Raw genomic sequence first — 20,762 nt, 5'->3', positions numbered from 1 at the left:
TTTAATAATTGTTTATTTAAACTTAGACATATTCTATGATGATATTTCTTACTCTTCCATTTCTCTACAGCCCTCCTAGCAAACCCACACTAACAGAGATATATTTATGCATAAAATGTTTTAATATGAATGTGTGGAAGGACTCTTCTAAATCTCAGTTGGCTTTTTATCACTCAGCAGGTCACAGACTTCGTCCTCTGGGAACATCCAGGTCTCAATTCCTTTTTTCACACTTAGACAAGTACTGCCTGAAATGTCCCTGTGTCCTGTCCATCCTCCCTGGTTTGGTGTCCTCTCTCCTGACCCTTGTCCACCAGCCCCAGGGGGATATCTCAGCCAGTCCAAAGCACCCCAAATCACTCTAGATTAGTGTGAAAGCTACTGGGTTAAACCCTGTGTGTCCATATATCACCTCCATCATGCCACATCTTACCTCTGATGATGGGATGTCCCCAAGCAACCTGAGACCATAAGGATCCTTCACTTTTTCTCTGCCATCCTCTTCCTCCAGTGTCCTCTGTGCAAATGGCAGGAAGGACGACAGACCTTTGGTACGATTGCCCAATGTTTGTCCTCACAGCACCTCCACAATTTGCAATAAAATCCACCCAGGAACAGCCCTGCTATCCATTCAGTGGCCTTGGACAGCCCTGTGGAAACCTGCCCGGACCTGAGCTGGCCAAAACCTGCCTGGAAATCCAACCTGCTGCCAGGTGTTTCGAGCAGCAAAGCAGGGGGAGCTGCCCCTGCTCCCTCCAGGAATCGGGGCTGGGCTGCACCTCTCCCACCTCAGAGACTTCCAGCTCAGCAAGGACACCAACAAACAGGCCAGCTGCTTCCAAAGCCCCTGAAATACAGGGATAAAAGCGCTGCCTGGAGAACCAGGAATCAGAAATTCAGCTGTACATCTCCAGAGCAGCATTAGCATTTATCTGTTTTTCACTGACTGCAAAACCATGATTTATCCCACATGGAGTTTACCCAGGTGGGAGCAAACCCTAGATTTAGATAATCTGAAGGTGGACATCTGAGCTGCCTTTTCTTTCAGGGCACTCAAGCAGCTATAAAGCTGATATTTGGTCTCAAGGAAGATACTCCCAGCCCTGAGATTTCTTAAAACCATTCACAAAGAATCCTACAGAGAGAAACAGCCCGTTCCTGTGCCCTTCCTTACCCAATTTTGCCATCCCTCCTGGGCAGCAGGGTTTCTGGTCCTCCTGGCCAAGAAGGTCTATAAAGTAGAAGATGGTGACACTGCCAGCAACACCTATTCTCTTACATATTTATTTTTATTGGAGTAGGACATTGTCTCAAGGACACAGTTGTTGCAAAGGGCAAATTCAGGACTCCAGGACTTCACAGCAGTTTGAGGTTCCTCCTCTTCCTTTAGTCCAAGGTGGTTTTAAGCATTTTTAGACATATGACTCAATTTAAGAGCAGCAGCAGCAGCTCACACAAGTTCTGGGCTGCTGCAGTATTGTGTTGCCTGAATCAGGAATAGTTCCAGCATCTTTTAAGAATGACAGGATCATAGAATAGTTTAGGTTAGAAGGGACTTTAAAGATCATCTTAAAGCAAGCCTAGTTTTATCTTTCACATAAAGAATCCATAATCTGGACACTTCTGCTCCAACCCAACATCACCAGTGCAGTTATTGTCCATAAAAACTGGTGTCACTCAGCTCTCTTCTCCAGTACCACCCCATTCAGAAAGTTACCCTTCTTCCTGATATAATTTCCCTGCAAGTCCATGTTGCTTTTTCAAGCCACACATCTATTATAAAAAGGACAAAATGTTAGGAAGTGAAACAATGACCATGCAGTGGCTTCAACTTAGACAACAAAGCTGCACACCAAAGGCAGAACAATGATTACTTTCTGTGAGGGTGGTGAGGCCCTGGCACAGGTTGTCCAGAGAAATTGTGGCTTCCCCATCCCTGGAAGCATTCCAGGCCAGCTTGGATGGGGTTTGGAACAACCTGGGATAGTGGTAGATGTCCCTGCCCATGGCAGGGCATTGTAACTGGATGAGATTTAAGGTCCCTTCCAACCCAAACCATTCCATGATTCTACAAATAAGGAGCCTGCAGGACCAGAAGGAGCAGTCACTGCATGTTCCCAGGTATTTTATGCAACCCTGTGGTCTCATGTATCTTACACAGACTTGGATGGTCCAAGATGGGTTGCACAAAGATCAGGGGGTTTGTGGTGAAAGCAGTCTCAAAGTGGACCTTCATTTCTCCTTGGAAGAAACCAACATTCAGGAGAAATTTGGCCAGAAAAGGCTTTTTTTCACTGACCCATGACTGTGCTGTCACATCCCCAAGTTTGGGGCTGGTGCACCCAGAGGAGAACAGACGGACAGAGCAGCATTGATCCTTGCCATGTACTTGATTATCACAACTTTTTAACAAAAGACCATCTTTCTTGATAAAAATAGCTTCACTGTGTGCCTCTGACAGCTTACTGGATACCTCCTGTAGCTTGTTTAGTGCCTCCTGTAGCTTTTGCAGGCAGCTCTGCTCCTGTAGCAGCCTGGCCTTTGCAGCAAGGCTTCTTAGCTCCATGCTCAAGGCAAAGGCAAAGCAGATCCTACCTTTTATCAGTCCTTCACACAACCTCAAGTCCAATCCTCGCAGAATGGCAGAGCTGCTGCATCCCAGTGTCGCTGGAAGGCCCCTAGTCCTAGAATTGGTCAGGTAGGAAAGGACCTTAAAGCTGTTTCTGTTCCTTCCCACAGCAATGTCTGCAAGGAAGGACGTGCCGGACGAACCCCCTGAGGGAGATGCTGGCCAGGGTGGCCTGGCAGTGACATGGAAAGGTGCAGAGAACCATCTCACTGTGCTGGACAAGGAGCTGGGAGCTGCTGGCAGAGGTGAGGGTACCAGGTGAGGGACCCTGTAGTGCCTGATAGCCCAGTCCAGGCCAGAGGCCACCCCCACTCGCTCCAGTAGCTGCACTGGGACCCCCCTCAGCCCAGTAGCTGCACTGGGACCCCTCTCAGCCCACAGCTGACACCATGGTCAGGGGCACCTGCACTCCCAGTCTGACTCCAGTAGCACCCAAATCCACTCCCACTCCCACGTCTCCCCAGTACCCTCAGCCCCTGCAGCACATGTTCCCCCTGCCCAGCTTTGGTTCCTGTCCTTGGCTCCGTGGTTGCTTTCTCAGCTCTGGGGCTGGGGAGAGTTTGGGCTCGTTCCCTTTTGTCCTGCAGTTTCCCAGCTGAGCAGCTCCCGATCAGAGATCATGGCTGGGATAAACCTTCTCAGCCCTCTGTCCATGGCACACACCAGGCTTGGGTCCCACTGCTGCCTACCTTGTCACCTGCTGAATCTGAAAAATCAGCCCAAAAGACTGCTCAGAGACCTTTTTTTATCTTTAAGCAGTAAGATATTTGTTTATTCAACGTTGGGAGCAAGCCAGCTCGCGCTGGACAAACTTGCTCAAAGGCTTCACACAAAATCAGCAGTTTTTATACAATTTTCGTATATGATTAAGTGCATATTCATGTGGTTACAAAATCTATCTATGCATGTTAATAACAGGCAGAGTATAGGTGGAGCTCAGGCGGGGCTTGGGGCGGTGCTTCTCTTGGCCCTCAATTTTGGTGGTACATCCGTTCTTCCTCCATGGGTCTGGGGGCTAATTCTCATCTTCCTCAGTTTGACCTCCCTTCTCTTCTATTGTTTTCAACCCGCTCACTGAAGCTGGGAGAAGGCCTTGGCTCCCAACCTGTTTCTTCTATTCAAATGTCTACTTTATCTTACTGCATCCTTATTTATTACTTCTAGGCCTATTCTATGTTTCTTTTACCATACTCTTAAGTTTTGGTCCAGTAGGTGGAAAAAACGAGTACAGATCGTTTGGATATTCATAGCTTGTTAGCAGGCCCAAATTTCTTAGTTAACTCTTTTAGTCCAGGCTCCTGTTTCACTGCCACTCACATTGGTTTCCCTGGAGCTCCTGCTTTGTGGCTTCCTGCTCTATTTACTGTCCCTTCAGACAGTGAGGGTGGTCCTTGACCAGACCCCCTGAACCGAGCAGACCCTCTCCTGCCACATCCCCTCCCCTAGACCCTGGCCCAGGGCCACCCCCCTGTCACTTGCCCCTGTGCACAGCACAGGCGCTCAAGTCGCCCCCAGCTGGGGCTCCCCCAGACAGAAAGGACACAGGGATCAGGCCGGTCCAAACCAGCTCCTTTATTATCAAAGCCTCCAAGGGATTCCACTGAAGCAGCTCATCGACTTGGTGCTTCCTAGTGCTGCCTTTGATCTTCCTCTGGCACTTGGGCTCCATCTTGGCCATTGGACTCATCACCACAAGGAGGGTTTTTGTTTTGCTCAAGGGCAAAGCAGAGGGAAATGTTTATGGCAGAAAGGGAAGAGGATTCTGGTTGATCAGGAAGTAAGGGAGTTTCTGAGTGAGGGCTGAAGTAACGCACCTTATTTCACCCAAATTTGTCAGCAGTTGGATACCATTGTCTTCCTGTGGCTTGACAGCATAAACATTGAAACAGCATTTTGTGGACAGCCTTGTACTCTGTTCTTCTAAACTGCAAAGCCATGGAGGTTCTTCCTTCCCATCAGAGTGGCATAACACTTGTCCAGCTCAGCAAGTGCTTCCTGCTTGGTAATTCTCTTCCAGGCCTCAGGGATTTCCCCTTTGCCCAGAAATTTCCCATTGTACAAGGTTTCTAGATCTCTTCTGAAACGACACACAAACCATTTCCAGTACACTTGCATGGATGGATCAGGAAGAATCTTCCAATTGGAACATTTAACGGCACTTGCAAAGTTACGACAAATCTCAATGACCAGGTGGTCTGTTCCACGCCACTTCCGTCCTGCCAAAAATTCTGGTCTATGGAAGACAAGCTGATGGTCCCCATCGTGTCCCCACATGGTGTATGTGCAGACAGCCCCACAAAAGGGACACTGCTCCCAGCACCCTGAAAACAGCTCCGCTGGGATGGTGAGAGGCAGCCTTTCAAACCAGCTCAGGTCAGCAGAAACAAATTTTCCCTTGAGCCAATCCCTCATTGCAGCCAGTGCTACCTCCATGGTTTTGTTAAATAACTGGAGGTCTGTGATCTCCTGATGCTCAATGCACCTCAGCTCACTTCTGGGCAAGTTGATCACCTCTGTCAGTTCCCTACAAAATTCATCCAGCCAGAGAGAGGTTTTGTCCTCTCTGTCATTTCTATCTTTGACCTTTTCAGTTGATGAAGAAACAGCTGACAGGATGTTTCCACAGAGAAGATCAAGGGAGGAAGCTAAAAACTTCTCCAGCCTCCTGTTCTCATCTAAACAGCACCTCAGAAAATGTAGCGCAATGTACATCTGAAAAAACTTTTTTGGGTGTTTAAGGTACTCCTTGAAATACTTGAACTTTTCTTCTTGTGCCAGGAATCTCAGGATACAAACCTCCAGATTGGCTCTGTTGCCCTGGAAATCTGGGAGTTTCTCCTGCATGTCTCTAGCAATGGCTTTAGCCGTCCTCTGACATGCAGGATGGAAGATAGATAGGGCAATCTTTTGACAAAGGAAGGCAGCAAAAGTTGGGACAGAAGTGGTTCCTTGGCAGGAAATCTGGAAATGTGTGAAGAAATCTTCTCTCTTGCTGCTCAGGTAGATGACTGGGTAATTATCCTTCCGGAATTCTTCGTGCATGGCTTTAAACCTTTCCCCTGCCATTCTGCACAGGTAGAGAGATAATTCTAGGCTGTAATCTCTGGTAAACGTACATGATGCATTGCTGGGGACAGAGTTCACACCTTTCTGTACTTCATTGAGTATTTCATGAATAAAATTTCGACTGTAATCCATTTTCTTCTGTTCCTTCTTATCAATGTTTGCCCTCACACACTGTATGATGTTCTCTGTGATGTCCTGCAAGTTGTTCACATCAGCATCGTTAAGGTCCAGCAGCAGCAAAGCAAAAAGGTTTTTCTTCCTGACATGTTTCCGCAAGTCCAAAGAAAATTCTCTGTGTTTGGGAAATGACCTAATCCGTGCATAAAATCCAGGCTCCTTAAAGTACTCCAGAAGGACATCTTCTATTTCCACATCAATATCCACCTGTTCTGGAGGGGGAGCAGCACAGGAGACTTCAGCAATCCACTTGTCCCAGACAGCAGTAAAGTTGTCTCTCAGTTCTCTCTCACTGAGGCTCTTGCCTTTCAGAGTCAGAGCCAACTCCCTGCTCCTTCTCAGCAGCTCGTCTTCATATTCTGAACTCCTTGCATCCAGTTTATGCTGGGTCTTCTGCAGTTCAATGAGACTCTCACATTTCTTTCGAGTTTCAAGAAGAAGAGACTCTTTCAGATCTTTCATCTTCAGCTCTGTGCTGCTTTTCCACTGGACCAAAATCTCACGATCTTTGTCTTCCCTGAAATACTTTTCCATGTCTGTCATGATGGCATCACTTGTCTCTTGCACGAGCCCTTCCAGGTGTTCTCTGGTGACTTGCCGCAAGTCTCCATTCCGAATTCTGTTGCCCAGTCTCATTTGTACCTCTGAGATGTGACTCCTCAGCCTCCAGGTCCACTGACTAAAGGCAGTGTCCAGTTTCCTGTACACAGCAATCTCCAGTGAATTCTTGAAAATGAAAAAGTTCTCATTCAGCCAAGCATTCCAGAGGTCACCAATACGAACTTTCAGGCTCGAGAGCCTCAAAATCCTGCCTTGTGACTCCTTCTTGGCAACCTGGAGAATTTTTCTCTTTAATTGCTGGATGTTGTGGCTGTAGGTGGGGTTGGGTGGTGCCATTGGGGGGTTTCCTTCCCACAGGTGAGCTAAATAGTGAACGTGGGTGTTCACATCAAAGTGGATGATGTCGCTGAAGGAGGAGATGTCACAGGATTCCTGCTGGGCAGCTGCCACTGTCATTTCATCCAGCATTTCCTGAAAAAGTCTTTGTCCTCCCAGGTTCTGTTCCTTGGCAGTAACTTCTCTGACATTTTGGTGGACAAAGAGGCAGCTTGGGGAAAGATGTACTTCCTTCATCCTCAGAAAAGCCTGCACAGTGATCTGAAGAACATCCTGCATGTCTGAGGGATTCTCCCCAAAGATGTTGATCAGGGTCATGTTGCTGATGCCAATGACAAAGGTGGCCAGCTCATTGTCATTATTCAGGGACTGTTTACTGGCCCTGTCTGGGGCACAAAGCCCCTTTGTGTCAACAACCAGCATGTAATCAAAGCCCATGTCCTGTTGCAGCTCCTCGTCCAGTGGGAGGAGCTGCATAAACACTCCCCAGGTGCATCTCCCTGCACTGACGTTGAACTGCAGCCCAAACATGGCATTCAGCAGGGTTGACTTCCCTGTGCTCTGCAGGCCGAGCACGGAGAGAACAAACACTCGTTTGTCCCCCAGCCTCTCAATTAGGCTGTCAAAAATTGCTCCCACCCAGTGCAGGGGGAGGCAAGAAGCATCCCCATCCATCAGCTCCACAGGATACCCTGAAACCATCAGATCTGCTGCAACTTGGGGCAGTTTGACAACATTTTCATGCCGTGAACTCATTACTTCCTTAGCTTCATAAATCTGCCCTACCTCTCTTAAAAGGTGCTCAAGGCCAATGGATGAGTCTTTGATTTCTTCAGAGAGGGCATTTAACTCACTGGGTGTTTCCTGGTCTTTCTTTCTTGCGCGGATTTCAGACCATAACTTGTGTTGGTCTCTCCTCAGTTCTTCAAGGTAACCAGAGGACAGGTCGTCCATAAAGACCTTCATCCACTGCAGGAAGTATTTCTTGGTATCTGCTGACTGTGACAGGAGAAAGCCAAGGAATGGGTTCATCAGCTGATCGAGGGGGAAAACTTGCTCTAATTGCTTTCTTCTTATTTCTGCCTTTAGGGATTCAATTTGGCTCCACTGGTGCCACAGATTTTCTTGAGGCAGGAGCTTGGAGTTGATCTCAGACAGCTTCTCTTTCTTCAGAAGAGTCACCAGCTCCTTTGCCTTTGCTTTGGCTGTCACACACTCGGGTTGATCCTCATCCACTAAGAATCCGTGCTGGCGAGCTTTGTCCAGGCAGGCATCCAGGCTGAAACGAGGGTTGGACCCTTCCAGGAGATTCCCGATTGTTTTGCTCAGCTCATGCAACACTACTCTTTCATTTCTGTTCTTGATCCCTATTGTTATGTTTTTGCTGGATTGTCCAGCTGCAACGTTCTCTTTGTCAGTGAGAAGACAAACCAGAGGCCTTTGTGACTGCGACAGGTCACGCAGAAGTTTTTTTCCTCTGTCGTACATGTGCTCAGACTCGGATACAAGAGCCACGTTCACAGCAGAGATCTCCTGTAAGAACTGCAGCTGTGCTCTGTGACCCCTGGCATCCCCATGCAGGTTACAGAAAGCCACACAGCACTCAAAGGTGTCATCAGGGCTTCCCCGGGGACAGTACCAGGCAATCTCCACAACACCTTCCATCAGCAAACTCTCTCTGGTGCTGCCTCGGCAATGGCGATGGAAAAAGGTGTCATGTCTTTGTTTGCTCAGCAGAGCATTGAGGAGCTGAGACTTGGAAAAGGAGGCAGAGGTGCCAATGCGGATGAAGGACACGATGGGTGTCTCTGCCTGATGGATGAGTTTGTTATTGTAACTGTTCATTCTGGGCTGCTGTCCCGACTTCTCCGCCTCTTTCCAACTCCTTTTGATTTGGCTGAGGGCCCAGAGTGGGAACTCGATCTGGGCAGTGCCCGGCTTGGGCACCAGCAGAGGCAGTGCCAGTTGGCAGAAGGCCAGCTTGGTTGCAATGGACTGTCTCAAGAAGTCATCAGCACAGTGGAAAATTGCCATCTGGAGGTCCATGGGGTGCACGTGGCCCTCCCTGCTTGCAGCTTCAGGGGCTGCTTCCTCCAAATCATTTACAACGTTTTCAAAGGAGTCTGAGGCTTCGTGCTCTTGCTCTGTGGTTTCTGGCACAGGGACAAGTCCTGGGTTGCTTCCCTCCCTGCAAGTCAGGTACCTCACCCGATAATCCACGGTTAAGAGCTTCTGCAAGAAGTGAAATGGCAGTTCCTGGTCCTTGCTGGGCTGTCTGTCATGCAGAGATGTCTTGCAGATGATGTGGAAATCTCCCATCCCCATTTTTCCTGGATAGTGACTTTCTAGTCCAAGGCGCTTGAGCAAGTGGAAGAACTCTTGGTTTGCAGTGGCTTGATTTGCTTTGGATTTGCTGCCACTTAACATGGTTTTGTACAAGTCACATTCCAGCATCTCCCAGTCTTTGCATTCCCTGTGCTTCTGGAGGAGATTCTTTATCCCTGTGGACCATAAGCCTTTCATGTGCCTTTCCATGAAAACTAAACGCTCCCTCTTCTGCTCTGGGGACAGCTCTTGACTTTCAGGTGTCACAGTCAGACCTGTCAGCAGAAGGGAGGCCTCAGCTCTGTCAGCATCTTGCTCCTTCAGATTCACATACTGCTCATGTGCCGCTTCCATTGCCTTTGCCATGTACTGAATTTCTTCATGTCCAAGGAGGCGCTGAAAAGTGTTGCTGTCCACCTGATACCCTGTGCTGGTTGCAATTAAGAGCACCAACAGTTGCATGTCCTTCTGAGCCCTTTCCTGGAGAGACTGGAGTGAGGAATGAATCGCACAGATTGTACTCCAGGTGGCTTCTATCTTTGCTTTCTGAATGGCAGTAGCAGACGTTCCTGGTGTGTAGGTGACAGCATGGATGTGCTCCATCATTTGCTGCAGTGTCTCCACGAGCTGTTCAAACTCAAAGGCTTTGGGAGTTTTGGGAAGCCTGTGCTCAGTCTGGAAGATCCATTGCATAATGAAGGAAGACTTGGGGAAGTTCTTGACAGAATTGATATGAGGATCCAGGAGGCTCCACAACAGTGCCTTGATAGAGGTGGAGTTTTCTGGAGGTGACTCCTGGCAACTCCTCACAGTGTTCACCAGGACCTCCTGCAGGGCTTTGTCCGACAGGCACACCTCAATCCAGACACTGGGGTTCTTGGTTTTTGCATTCAGATCCTCTTTTAGATCCATCAGCATGAGCAGTTTCCTTTCATCCACTGTCCCCTCCCAGGTCTTCACAAACTCCATGAAATCTCTGGCCTCTTCCACTGCACTGGCCAGTTCCTCTCTAAAAGTGGTGTCAACGCTCTGATTCGTCAGTGCTTTGTACGCAGCCCTGAGGGCACTGCTCATTCCATAGACAGACTGAAAATCCCTGCTGTGATTGCACAGGATGACCTCCCACACTGGGATCAGCTGGAAGCCACGGTCGATAACGCACCACGTTGAGTTATTGGACACAAGCCCATTCTTCCACTGAGAAAGAGAATCTGTCTCTGATGGGCCCCCTGTGTTGACCACGTAGAGCTGAATGTCTGTGAGGGAGCTCTCTCTGGCTTGGTCCTCGACAGAGGCCTTTGAGCTGGATATGGAAACAGTTGAGGCCCCTCCTCCACTGGCCCCAAAGCCACCGAGACTGGCCCCAACAAAGCTGTTCAGGGCATCAGATGTTTGTCGCTTCACCTTTTCCTGGTGCTCGTCTCTGAATCCTTCTGTATACGCCTTCCACCAGAATATCCCCCCAAAGTGGAGGGGACCCTGGTCGACGTGGGACCCAAACCTGTGGAAGAAGCTCTCCAGCAGTTTGGGCTTGTCTTCTTCCCGAGTGAAGCTCAAAAGCTGCTCCACATGTTGCAGCTCTTGCAGGGCTGCATCCGAGAGGAGAAGCTGATGCCTTTGGAAGAAGCAGGAGGCCAGAGGGATGTACTGGTACTTGGTGATGCAAAAGTAGCTCTGCTCAGAGTTGGACTGGTGGGTGTCCTCTGACTGTGAGGACCTGCTGTAATCTACACCAAGGCCCAAACTAACCCTCCAGAACTCGGCTTTGGCAGAAGCGCTGATGGTGAAGCCCAGTTGCTCCATGGACTTGGTGAAAGAGGATTCTGCTGCATTGGAGGAAAACTCCTTCCTCTCAAGCACTGATCCTTTCTCTGGACCGATGAGCTGGAATCCCTCAGGAACCCTGATGAGCTGCTCTCGCTTTGCCAGCACATCTTCAGCTCTGCTGGTTCTGTAGATGCCCTGCAGGGCCAGTCCCCCTGATGCCTGCCTCAGCACCTCTGTGTCGGGGATGTTCTCCCTCCTGCACACTGACGACTCCTGCTGCTCCAGCTGCTTCGAGTTGCTCTCCAGCACATCCGCCAAAGGTTTCTTTGGCGCTGGCTGGAACTCCTTGGGAATCTCCATGGCTTGCCATTGAGCCTCTGCTTTCTGCCTTACAGCATCCTGGCTCTGGCTGCGGCTCTTGGGCGTTTCTGTCAGCTCATTCAGGACTTGCTTGGCCACTCCTTGTCTCTGCTTTGTCCTCTCCAGGTGCTGCTTCTGCAGCTCCTCAGAAGTTGCTTTGTCGTCTGGTATTTTCAGGAGTTTCTGGAGCGCCTTTTTCTCCCAGGAGTGCCGCACTTGGCACTCCAGCTTAAGGTAGTCTTCATATTGCAGATGTTGCAGGGCTTCTGTGCACTGGACTCCCAGGATCTTGGACAGTTTGGGGAGCCAATATCCAACCTCCAGTCCTTCGTTCTGAAATACCTCTGCCAGGAGAGGTGCTTTTCCATCCCCTTTTTGGGTGTCCTTCTGTGAAGCCAGGAGCTGTGCTTTTCCATCCCCCTTTTGGGTGTCCTCCTGTGAAGCCAGGAGCTGTGCTTTTCCATCCCCCTTTTGGGTGTCATCTTGTGAAGCCATGGCTGTGGGGAAAAGAAGAAAAGAGACTTTCCCTAAGGTTTGTTGTGAGACGCCCCAGGCTCTTCTAAGAGGCTCTGCAGCAGCTCTGGGCCTGGGGATGCTCCCACCCAGCTGCTGGAGCCCAGCCTGGGATGTCACAAGACCCAGGGTCTCCTTCCCAGGATAATGGATGTGTCTGTTGTGGGATCAGCCGTGAAGCTGAGTGTGTATCCCAGAGACAACACACACACAAAGTTGGCCACACAACCTGCCATGGACAAGGTGTCGCCTTCAACATCACCCACATCCTTTCAACAGGACTCCTAAATCCATAAGTGCAGAGAGCCGAGGGCATTTCTGGATTCCTCAAGCACCAGCACAGCCTCTCTGCCCATCCCACAGCCCTGTGTGCATCCTGCACCCTCTTCCCAGCCCCACGGCTCTCCTGCTCACTGGCTGCTCCACCTTGGTGCTCCCAGCACACAGAGGCAGCATTCACACACTCACCCCACAGGCACCTCCCTCCCCAGACACACTCACCCCAACCCTGGCACAGGCACACGAGTGGGACCTGTGTTCCTACTCCAACTGCCACTGCTGAGCCCCTCACTCACCCCACTCGTGCCTGTTCCCCCAGGAGCTGCCCCTTGGGACACACATGGTTCCCACCCCAGGGCAGTGGGAAAATCCAAGGTGTTCCTGCCCAGAGCTGCACCTGGGGCATTCTGTTGGCCCATCAGTAGTGACTGGAGACTTGGGGAGCCAACTCGGAGAGGTGCCCCCTGGGATTTGCTCCTCATTACCAGAGAGGGTCTTGTGATGGCCTTTGGAGTCATCTTGGCCACAGCCACCTGGTGACAGGAGGAAAAGTGCCAGCAAACCTTCAACCCTGAACATGAGGAGAACAGACTCCAGGCTGCTCAGGGAGAGAGTTTGGGATGGCCCCTGGGAAGAGGCTTTGGAAGGGGCTGGGCTGCATCAGTGCTGGTCACTTTTTATGCACCACCTCCTAAGGGCAGGAGCAGGAAATTCCCAAATGTGGGAAGTCAAGTAGATGAGGCAGAAGGGCCTAGGGGGGAAGCCAAGTGAGGACACTGAGGGCACTTGGTGTGTTCAGCTGGAGAAGAGGAGACTGAGGGGAGACCTCACTGCAGCTATAACTTCCTTGGGAGGGGAAGAGGAGGAGCAGGCACTGAGCTCTGCTCTGTGGGAACCAGTGACAGAACCCCAGGGAATGGCTGAAGTTGTGTCAGGGTAGGTTTAGGTTGGATATGAGGAAAAGGTTCTTTACCCAGAGAGTGGCTGCATACTGGAATAGGCTCCCCAGGGCAGTGGTCACAGCACCAAGGCTGACAAAGCTCAAGAAGCATTTGGATGATACACTTGTGCACAGGATGTGACTCTTGGGGATGGTCCTGTGCAGGGTCAGGAGTTGGACTCGATGATTGTTGTGGGTCCCCTCCAACTCACAATATTCAAGGATTCTGTGAACCCCAAAAATTAACCCTGTCCTGGCTGGAACCAGGGCATCCCACAAGAAGGACCTCAACAGGATGGAGAGTTGGGCCAGTGCAAAACCCATGAATGTCAAGGAGTCCAAGTGCAAAAGGTTGCACCTGGGTCTTGGGAATCCTAGGCACAAAAACAGACTGGGCAGAGAATGGATGGAGAGCAGCCCTGGGGAGAAGCACTTTGGAGTGCTGGTGGGTGAGAGGCTGGACCCAGGCCAGAAACCCTCTGTGTGTCCCACAGCATGGGCAGAACAGGAGGGGTGATTCTACCCCTCTGCCCCACTCAGTTGAGACCCCACCTGCAGAGCTGCCTCCAGCCCTGGGGAACAACAGCACAAGGACGTGGAGCTGCTGGAGCGAGTCCAGAGAAGGCCACAGAGATGCTCCGAGGGCTGGAGCCCCTCTGCTCTGGAGCCAGGCTGGGAGAGCTGGAGGTGTTCACCTGGAGAAGAGAAGGCTCTAGGGAGACCTTAGAGGCCCTTCCAGTGCCTAAAGGGGCTCCAAGAGAGCTGAAGAGGGAGAAATGGCACTGGGGTTGGATCCCACCAGGCCCTGAGCACCCCCCCAGCAGCTACTGCACTCCTGCCAGTGGGATGGGACAGAGAAGGGGAAAAGCAGAGGGAAGAAAAATGGTTGGGGCCAGGTCAGGGGAGTTCAGGCAGCAGAGGTAAACTGGGTGTGCTGGCAAAGCAAAGGAGGGACTTTAGTCATCAATTCCCCTCGGGGGCAGATGTGCAGCTGCTGCCTGGGCAGCAGAGCCTCGGGGGGTGGAACAGTTTCTCAGGAAGGCACCTGCTGGGTCATGGCCACTGCTGGATATTGTTCCCTCAGGCCACTTGTCCCAGCTCTGTCCTCTCCCAGCTTCTCTCCCCTTGCAGCGCTGCCAGCACTGGCTCAGTCTCAGGTGCCGGTGGCTGTGCTGGAGAACATGAACTCCAACCCAGCCAGATCCTGAACCAGCCCCCAGGTACCCTTTGCAGTCCCAGCACCGCTTCCTATTGCTTCAGGAACAGGGAAAAAGCCACATGCAACTGTGTTAGTGCAGAGAACCACTGAGCACATTTATGGGACAGCTCGGGATCCCTTTTCTCCTTGAAAGTGAGAGAAGCAGCAAGGCTGGCAGGAGGACCTGCCATGGGAATGCCTGCACCTCGTTTCTCGGGAACAGCCCCCCGAGAGTGTTTTCCCCAGCTCTGCCCCAGGGAAATGGGCTCTGGAAGTGTTTGTGCCTTTGAAGGGCTGCAGCAGGGAGCAGAGCGCTCCGGGCTGTGAAGTTTCGACTGTAAGAGAGGTGAATCCCACCCTCCCTCCACACGGAGGAAAAGGACAAAGTGTCCCCCCAGGCCTGGGGCCAGAGCAGGAGGTGCCAGGAGGGCCCCTCATCCCCCCGGAGCTGCCCTGCTCCCTCAGGAGCAGAACGGGGCACAGGCAGCAGTGTAGCACACAGATAACATAGAAATGCCAAAAATAATGTTTAGCCATTGTTTCTGCCTGTCACAACTTCCTACCAAAAATTCTCTGTTGGCTTTCTACCGTAAGTTCTCAGAAGAGTCTCTTCCTGGAGTTTTCCTGCCAAAAGATCCTGCTATTGTTTATGGTTATCGTATCTCCTTGAACATCTGAATAGGGCTATGTGCCAAGAAACCAGCTACAATCTCCTTTGAACACTGTAAAAGCTGAGGAAAAATTTTGGAAAATCAGGGAGAGCAAAAGGGAGAGACAACCAGTTACCCTAGCTGAGAAGCTCTCCCCAGCTCCCCTCACCTTTCCTCTGCCACCGCATGCTGCCTGCCTGTCACTGGAGACTGGAACTCTGCTGGCCTGGAGAGGACTGAGACCCACCGTGCCACCTGTGTGAGTTGTATCTTCCCTTGCGATATTTCTGAGGGCCAAAAGGTGCGGCTGAACCGGGACCCATGCACGGCCTGGGAGGCTCGGCGTGAGCGGTGAAACCACTCTTCCTGGCTGCATTCCAGGGAACTAAAGCTGTTAAGACACCCCACCACCCCGCAAGCTAAAGAGATAACATCGAAAAGCGGCAGAGACAGAGAAAAAAAAAAGGGCAGAAACTGCTTCTCCCCCCCCCTCCCCGCCCCTCACAGACCAGCTCGGTGGAAAGGTAGCTTTGGTGGTATCTTTTCTCTGCTTCTAGAAGTAATCTTAGCATTTTCCAACTTTTCTTATTTTTTCCTCTTTCTCTTTGCATCTTTTAGCAATTAATAAAATCAGTTTTTTTATCAACAGATAACCCGCGTGGTTTCTAATTTTGCTTAAGGGAATACTCGAAACTGAAGTTCTTTCTGCAACATTTAAGCAGATTTTAACAAGCACCCTCAGCCCCACGACGGCCCCAGCACCCCCCGCTCCTGCCTTCAGGGCAGCGCAGCCCCCCGGACCCCACCTGGGGCTGGTGGTACCCGGGGCGGCAGGATCGGCCCCGCCTGCAGGGAGCGTTTCCAGCCGGGCACGGGATGCAAAGGGAAGGGACTCCGCAAGGGATCTGTCCCCAGCCAGCCCCGCTGCCGGCTCTGCGCCGGGCTTTGCACCTCTGCACACACCACTCTGCCCCTGAATCCCCCCAGATCCTACTCCTTCTCCCCGCTCTCACTCCCTCCCCCTTCACCCCTCCTCTTTCCCACCCTCCCAGCTCAGCCCCCGCAGCGCACACGGATCCCCCGAGCTGCCCCAAAGCGGCTGTGAGCACGGGCGGCTTCCTCCAGCCCCGCTCGGAGCACAGACCACTCGCCCGCTGCCCTCTGATCCCTCTTCAGTTTCCCTGGCATCTCCCCAGCCATGGGAAAACCCACAGAATGGGAAGCAGAAGACCAACAAGTTCCCACTCCGCGCTGATCCCGGCTCCCAGCCCCGCAGCGCAGCCCCAAGGTCCTACCGTCTCCCTCCATGTCCGGAGCTTCGGGGCTGGGAGAAGCCCAGCGCAGCTCCCCTCGATATCTGGCCCCAACTCTGCCTTGGATGCTGCTTTCACTTTCAGAAGGGCCGTGGGGCGTTGGCTGCTGCTTTCCTGAAAATGGGGCGTTTAACTGTAACAAAGCGTGAAAGTGAAACTGGGGAGCTGCTGCCTGGTTCGGGTTTAAAAGTTGATCAGTGAGAGGTGGACTCGATGGTCTGGGAGGTCAACTTTAATGATTCTATGATTCCATGAAAAGCAGCAGGAGCTGGGCATTGCCTGGGCCTCCTGGCTGGAAACCACCCTGTTTGTGCCTCTATCCCTAGATCATCGTGTCCCAGAACTGGGCAACCTGTGACAGGGCCTTACCACCCTCACAGCCAACAATTCCTTCCCAAAATCCCATCTATGCCTGGCCTCTGGCACTGGGAAGCCATTCCCCTTTGTCCTGTCCCTCCAGGCCCTTGTCCCAGGTCCATCTCCAGTTCTCCTGGAGCCCCTTTAGGCACTGGAAGGGGTTCTAAGGTCTCCCCAGAGCCTTCTCTTCTCCAGGTGAACACCTCCAGCTCTCCCAGCCTGGTTCCAGAGCAGAGGGGCTCCAGCCCTTGGAGCATCTCTGTGGCCTCCTCTGGACTTGCTCCAGCAGTTCCACATCCTTGTGCTGTTGTTCTCCAGAGCTGGAGGCAGCTCTGCAGGTGGGGTCTCAGCTGAGTGGGGCAGAGGGGCAGAATCCCCCTCTCCCCTGTTGCCCACACGGTGTGATCAGCCCAGCACATGGTAATTTGCAGGTGCCATCACACCCAGCCAGGTTGTGTCCATCTTCCTGGATTCCTTGCCCTGTCCCACAGCAGGAGCCCTCCTTGCCATGTGAAGGACACAACTTCTGCTCTTCCCAGCTGATTGCTGCCCAAATCCCTCTGGATCCCCTGTCCCACCTGAAGCAGGAGGTTGCTCTTCCCAGCTGGTGGTTTGGGACATCTGCAAAACCAGGGGCCTCCTCCTGGATGTGCAGTGGAGGAGCAGGAAGCTGCTCTCCCCATCCCAGATCAGTGTGGGCACAGAGGTCCCAAAGAAGCAACCACAGGCATCTGGAGAGGAAGGAGTAGTTGAGGTGGGTGCCAGTGCCAGGCCTGCTGGTGCCTTTGGCTCTTGGAGCCTTTTCCATGTGCTGGAGGAGCCTCCCTCCCCGGCACACAGAGCAGGCCTGGGTCACAGTTCTCACCTGGAGTGCTCGCCCAGCGTTGCCAGATGTGCAGAGCCATCCCCTGAACGAGTGTAGGCTGCTTGGCAGCCCATCCTGGGTCCCTGTAATTGCACTCAAAGTTTGCTGCAATGTTTATTGGTGCGTGTTCAAATCTTGGCTGCAGTGAATTGCATCAGAAAAGTCACTCTGCTAATTAACAGAAAGGATTTGGCTGCTGGGAGGGTTTGCAGGAGAACTGGGGGTATTGTGGAAATTCAGGTATAACTCCCGGTGGCTGGCTCCAAAAATGGCCATGATATCAGGGCTTGGATCAGTGACCTTACTTGTTTTGCTCCACATCTGGCACAAAGCAGGATGTGAATGAGGTTTTTTTCCTGTTAATTGGAAATTTCCTCTTTGTGGAGAGGAGGGATGAGGGAGAGAGAGACAGAGGGGAATGTGCTTTGGAAAAAAAGGTTTTATTTTTGCCTTTCACATAGGCTCTGTCTAAACTTGGAGGTCACAGTCCTCCTCCTTCCCTGCAGTGCCTCCTTGATCTGGAATCATCTCCTGATGGGTGTGGGTTTGTGGCTTCCTTGAATGGAAAAGATAACCTTGATTCCTTTTTCTAGGGATTGTAACAAATCCTTTTTTCTTGCACTGACTCTTATAGCATCACAGAATCCCAGGATGGTTTGGGTGGGAAAGGACCATAAAGTTCATTCAAGTCCACCTCCTGCCATGGGTAGGGACACCTGCCACTATGCCATGTTGCTCCAAGCCCTGTCCAGCCTGGCCTTGAACACTTCCAGGGATGGGGCAGTCACAGCTCCTGTGGGCAACCTGTGCCAGGGCCTCACCACCCTCACAGCCAAAAATTCCTTTCCGTATCCCATCTAAACCCACCCTCTGGCAGTGGGAAGCCATTCCCCCTTGTCCTGTCCCTCCAGGCCCTTGTCCCAAGTCCCTCTCCAGCTCTCCTGGAGCCCCTTTAGGCACTGGAAGGGGCTCTAAGGTCTCCCTGGATCCTTCTCTTCTCCGGGTGAACACCCCCAGCTCTCCCAGCCTGGCTCCAGAGCAGAGGGGCTCCAGCCCTCGGAGCATCTTTGCAGGGCAGGGAGTAGCCACAGCTGGGCCGGGGAACTTCAGAGCAGGACATGTGACCCGAGGTGGCAGCAGGGACAGGGACAGGGTGAAGCTGTCCCGGGAGCGGCGCAGCCTGCTGGCAAAGCCTTGAGCAGAACCCAAGAGCCCGGCGGCCTCTTCCCGTGCCCAGGGTCGCGCTCTTTCCCCCTGCGATAAGTATTTAAGCCGCGCCTCGTCCTTTCTGAGCCGCTCCACGGCTTCCCCGAAGCGGATGGCTGCGGTAGGTGTAAAGGAATTAGGGATTGTCAGTGACAACAGGTTTCGGAGCGCACCGGGTGCCGGCACCGCGCGGTCTGCTCTCACCTGTCCGGGGCTGCTGCCACCTTCCTGGGGCTGCTCCCACCCTCCCGGGTTGCCCCCTGTCCCCTCCCAGCCTGCTCCCCCCTACAAGGGCTGCTCCCGTCTTCCCGGGCTGCTCCTGCCCTCCCAGGAATGCTCCCACCTTCCCGAGGCTGCTCTCCCACTCTCCAAGGCTGCTCCCGCCCTGCCAGGTTACTCCTACCCTCCCGGGTCACTCCCACATTCATAGAATCATAGAATCATAGGATCAGACGGGTTGGAAAGGACCTCTGAGATCATCAAGTCCAACCCTTGATCCACTACCACCATAGTTGCTAGACCATGGCACTAAGTGCCACGTCCAGCCTCAGGCCCTGGCACAGATTTCCCCAGAGAAGCTGTGGCTGCCCCTGGATCCCTGGAAGTGTCCAAGGCCAGGTTGGATGGGGCTTGGAGCAACCTGGTCTAGTGGAAGGTGTCCCTGCCCATGGCAGAGGGTTGGAATGAAACGAGCTTTAAGGTCCCTTCCTTAGAATTGTATGATTCTATGGAAAAAGAGCCTGCAGGACCAGAAGGAGCAGTCATTGCACGTTCCCAGGTATTTTATGCAACCCTGTGGTCTAACGAATCTTACACAAACTTGGATGGTCCAAGATGGGTTGCACAAAGATCGGGGGGTTGTGGTGAAAGCAGTCTCAAAGTGGACCTTCATTTCTTGTTGGAAGAAACCGACATTCAGGACAAATTTTGGCCAGAAAAGGCTTTTTTTCATTGGCCCATGACTGTGCTGTCACATCCCCAACCCTTTATATGCAAGTTTGGGGCTGGTGCACCCCGTGGAGAACAGACAGAGAGCAGCATTGATCCTCCAGCTCCTGCACTGGTAACTCTGCCTGGTTCTGGAGAGGCACCCTCACCTCTTCATCTTTATACACTTCTTTTCTTTTTGTTAATCTCAAGTCTAAGTCTCTGCTTTGATTAATCCCTTCCTTCTTATTGCTCCAGTGAATGCATCTGATCTCTATGTATTCTACAGGACCATGGGTTGGTTGGTCGCTTGCAGGGCTGGCAGGAGGACACTGGGTTGCTGATTTCCAAGAGAAAAGGAGATATGGAAACCTTGCCTTGAGGCATCAGAGACAGAAATATGTAGTTTCCTACAGAAGCAACAACAACAAAACCAAAGAACAACACCAAAACATCATAAAATCCTAGAATACTTTAGGTTCAAAGGCAGTCCAGAAGTTTCTAGTCTGAATCCATGCTCAAAACAGGGCTAATTAGGACAAGTTGTTTAGAGATGCATTCACTGAAACTATGAGTATCTCCAAGGATGCAGATTTCATTCTGTTCTTGGTCCAAACCCGGTATTTTAGGAGATTTTGGCTTTGGTCTCCCAGGGCATGTTTTAATCATTTCCTCATCTCCCAGTCAGGAGGGGACCCTCCATTCAGTATCTTTTGACCTTGTGCTCTCTGCTCATTACAGGTAAGGAATTCACATCCCAGCTGTGGCCATGAGGATCCTTTACCAGCTCCTGGTTGTCCTCTTCCTGGTGCTCCAAGGGGCTGCAGGTAAGGAGTGAGGTAGGTAGAGAGAGTGCATCCCCTTTTGCTCATATTGATAGTAAATGACTCTTCTCTTTCTGCTGGGCAGGTCAGCCCTTCATTCCAGGTGATCCTTGTGAGGCCCAAAACGGACACTGCACCCCAGGGATATGTCGCCGTCCATACTACTGGATCGGAACATGTTGGAATGGATTTTCTTGCTGCAGAAGGTATGTGGAAGCACAGGGATCACTGTGGGAATGACTGATATCCTCCTTGTCTTTTCTCCAGAGCAGCACTTTAGAGGCACAGCTCCTGCCACCATCCTGTCTCACTTCTCCAATGCCAAACCTGCTGCACAGAGCATCCTCAGGGGGAATTCACATCCCATGGCAGCCTCTGCTGTGGTGCCATGGGATGGGGAGAACAATAGAAAACCTATGAGTAGGTAACCTGAGACTCTTCTTCACCATGCAGGGGGTGGTGAAGCTGA

The 20,762-nt window shown here is 51.8% G+C and overlaps 1 protein-coding gene across 3 annotated transcripts; it reads right to left on the bottom strand.

The window, feature by feature from the left end:
- Window positions 1-3,369: 3,369 nt before the first annotated feature.
- Window positions 3,370-16,203, bottom strand: LOC127482006 (interferon-induced very large GTPase 1-like). Of its 3 annotated transcripts, XM_051811957.1 has the most exons (3): window positions 16,097-16,203; window positions 7,713-11,718; window positions 3,370-7,622 (listed from the first exon to the last, which is right to left on the bottom strand). In XM_051811957.1, exons 1-3 carry the CDS (start codon window positions 16,107-16,109, stop codon window positions 4,550-4,552), a joined length of 7,092 nt encoding a protein of 2,363 aa, XP_051667917.1. In that variant the 5' UTR covers window positions 16,110-16,203; the 3' UTR covers window positions 3,370-4,549. The 3 variants fall into 3 exon arrangements, with proteins under 3 accessions (XP_051667917.1, XP_051667900.1, XP_051667909.1); XM_051811940.1 differs by having other exon boundaries at window positions 3,370-11,718; XM_051811949.1 differs by having other exon boundaries at window positions 3,370-11,703; window positions 16,097-16,199.
- Window positions 16,204-20,762: the final 4,559 nt, after the last annotated feature.

This window comes from Manacus candei, unplaced genomic scaffold, assembly GCF_025592945.1.
Source record: "Manacus candei isolate 608988 ecotype Guabito, Panama unplaced genomic scaffold, ASM2559294v1 h1tg000007l, whole genome shotgun sequence".
Lineage (NCBI taxonomy): Eukaryota > Metazoa > Chordata > Aves > Passeriformes > Pipridae > Manacus > Manacus candei.
Note: the sequence above shows the minus strand (reverse complement) of the source record. Positions and strands in the feature narration are given on the sequence as shown.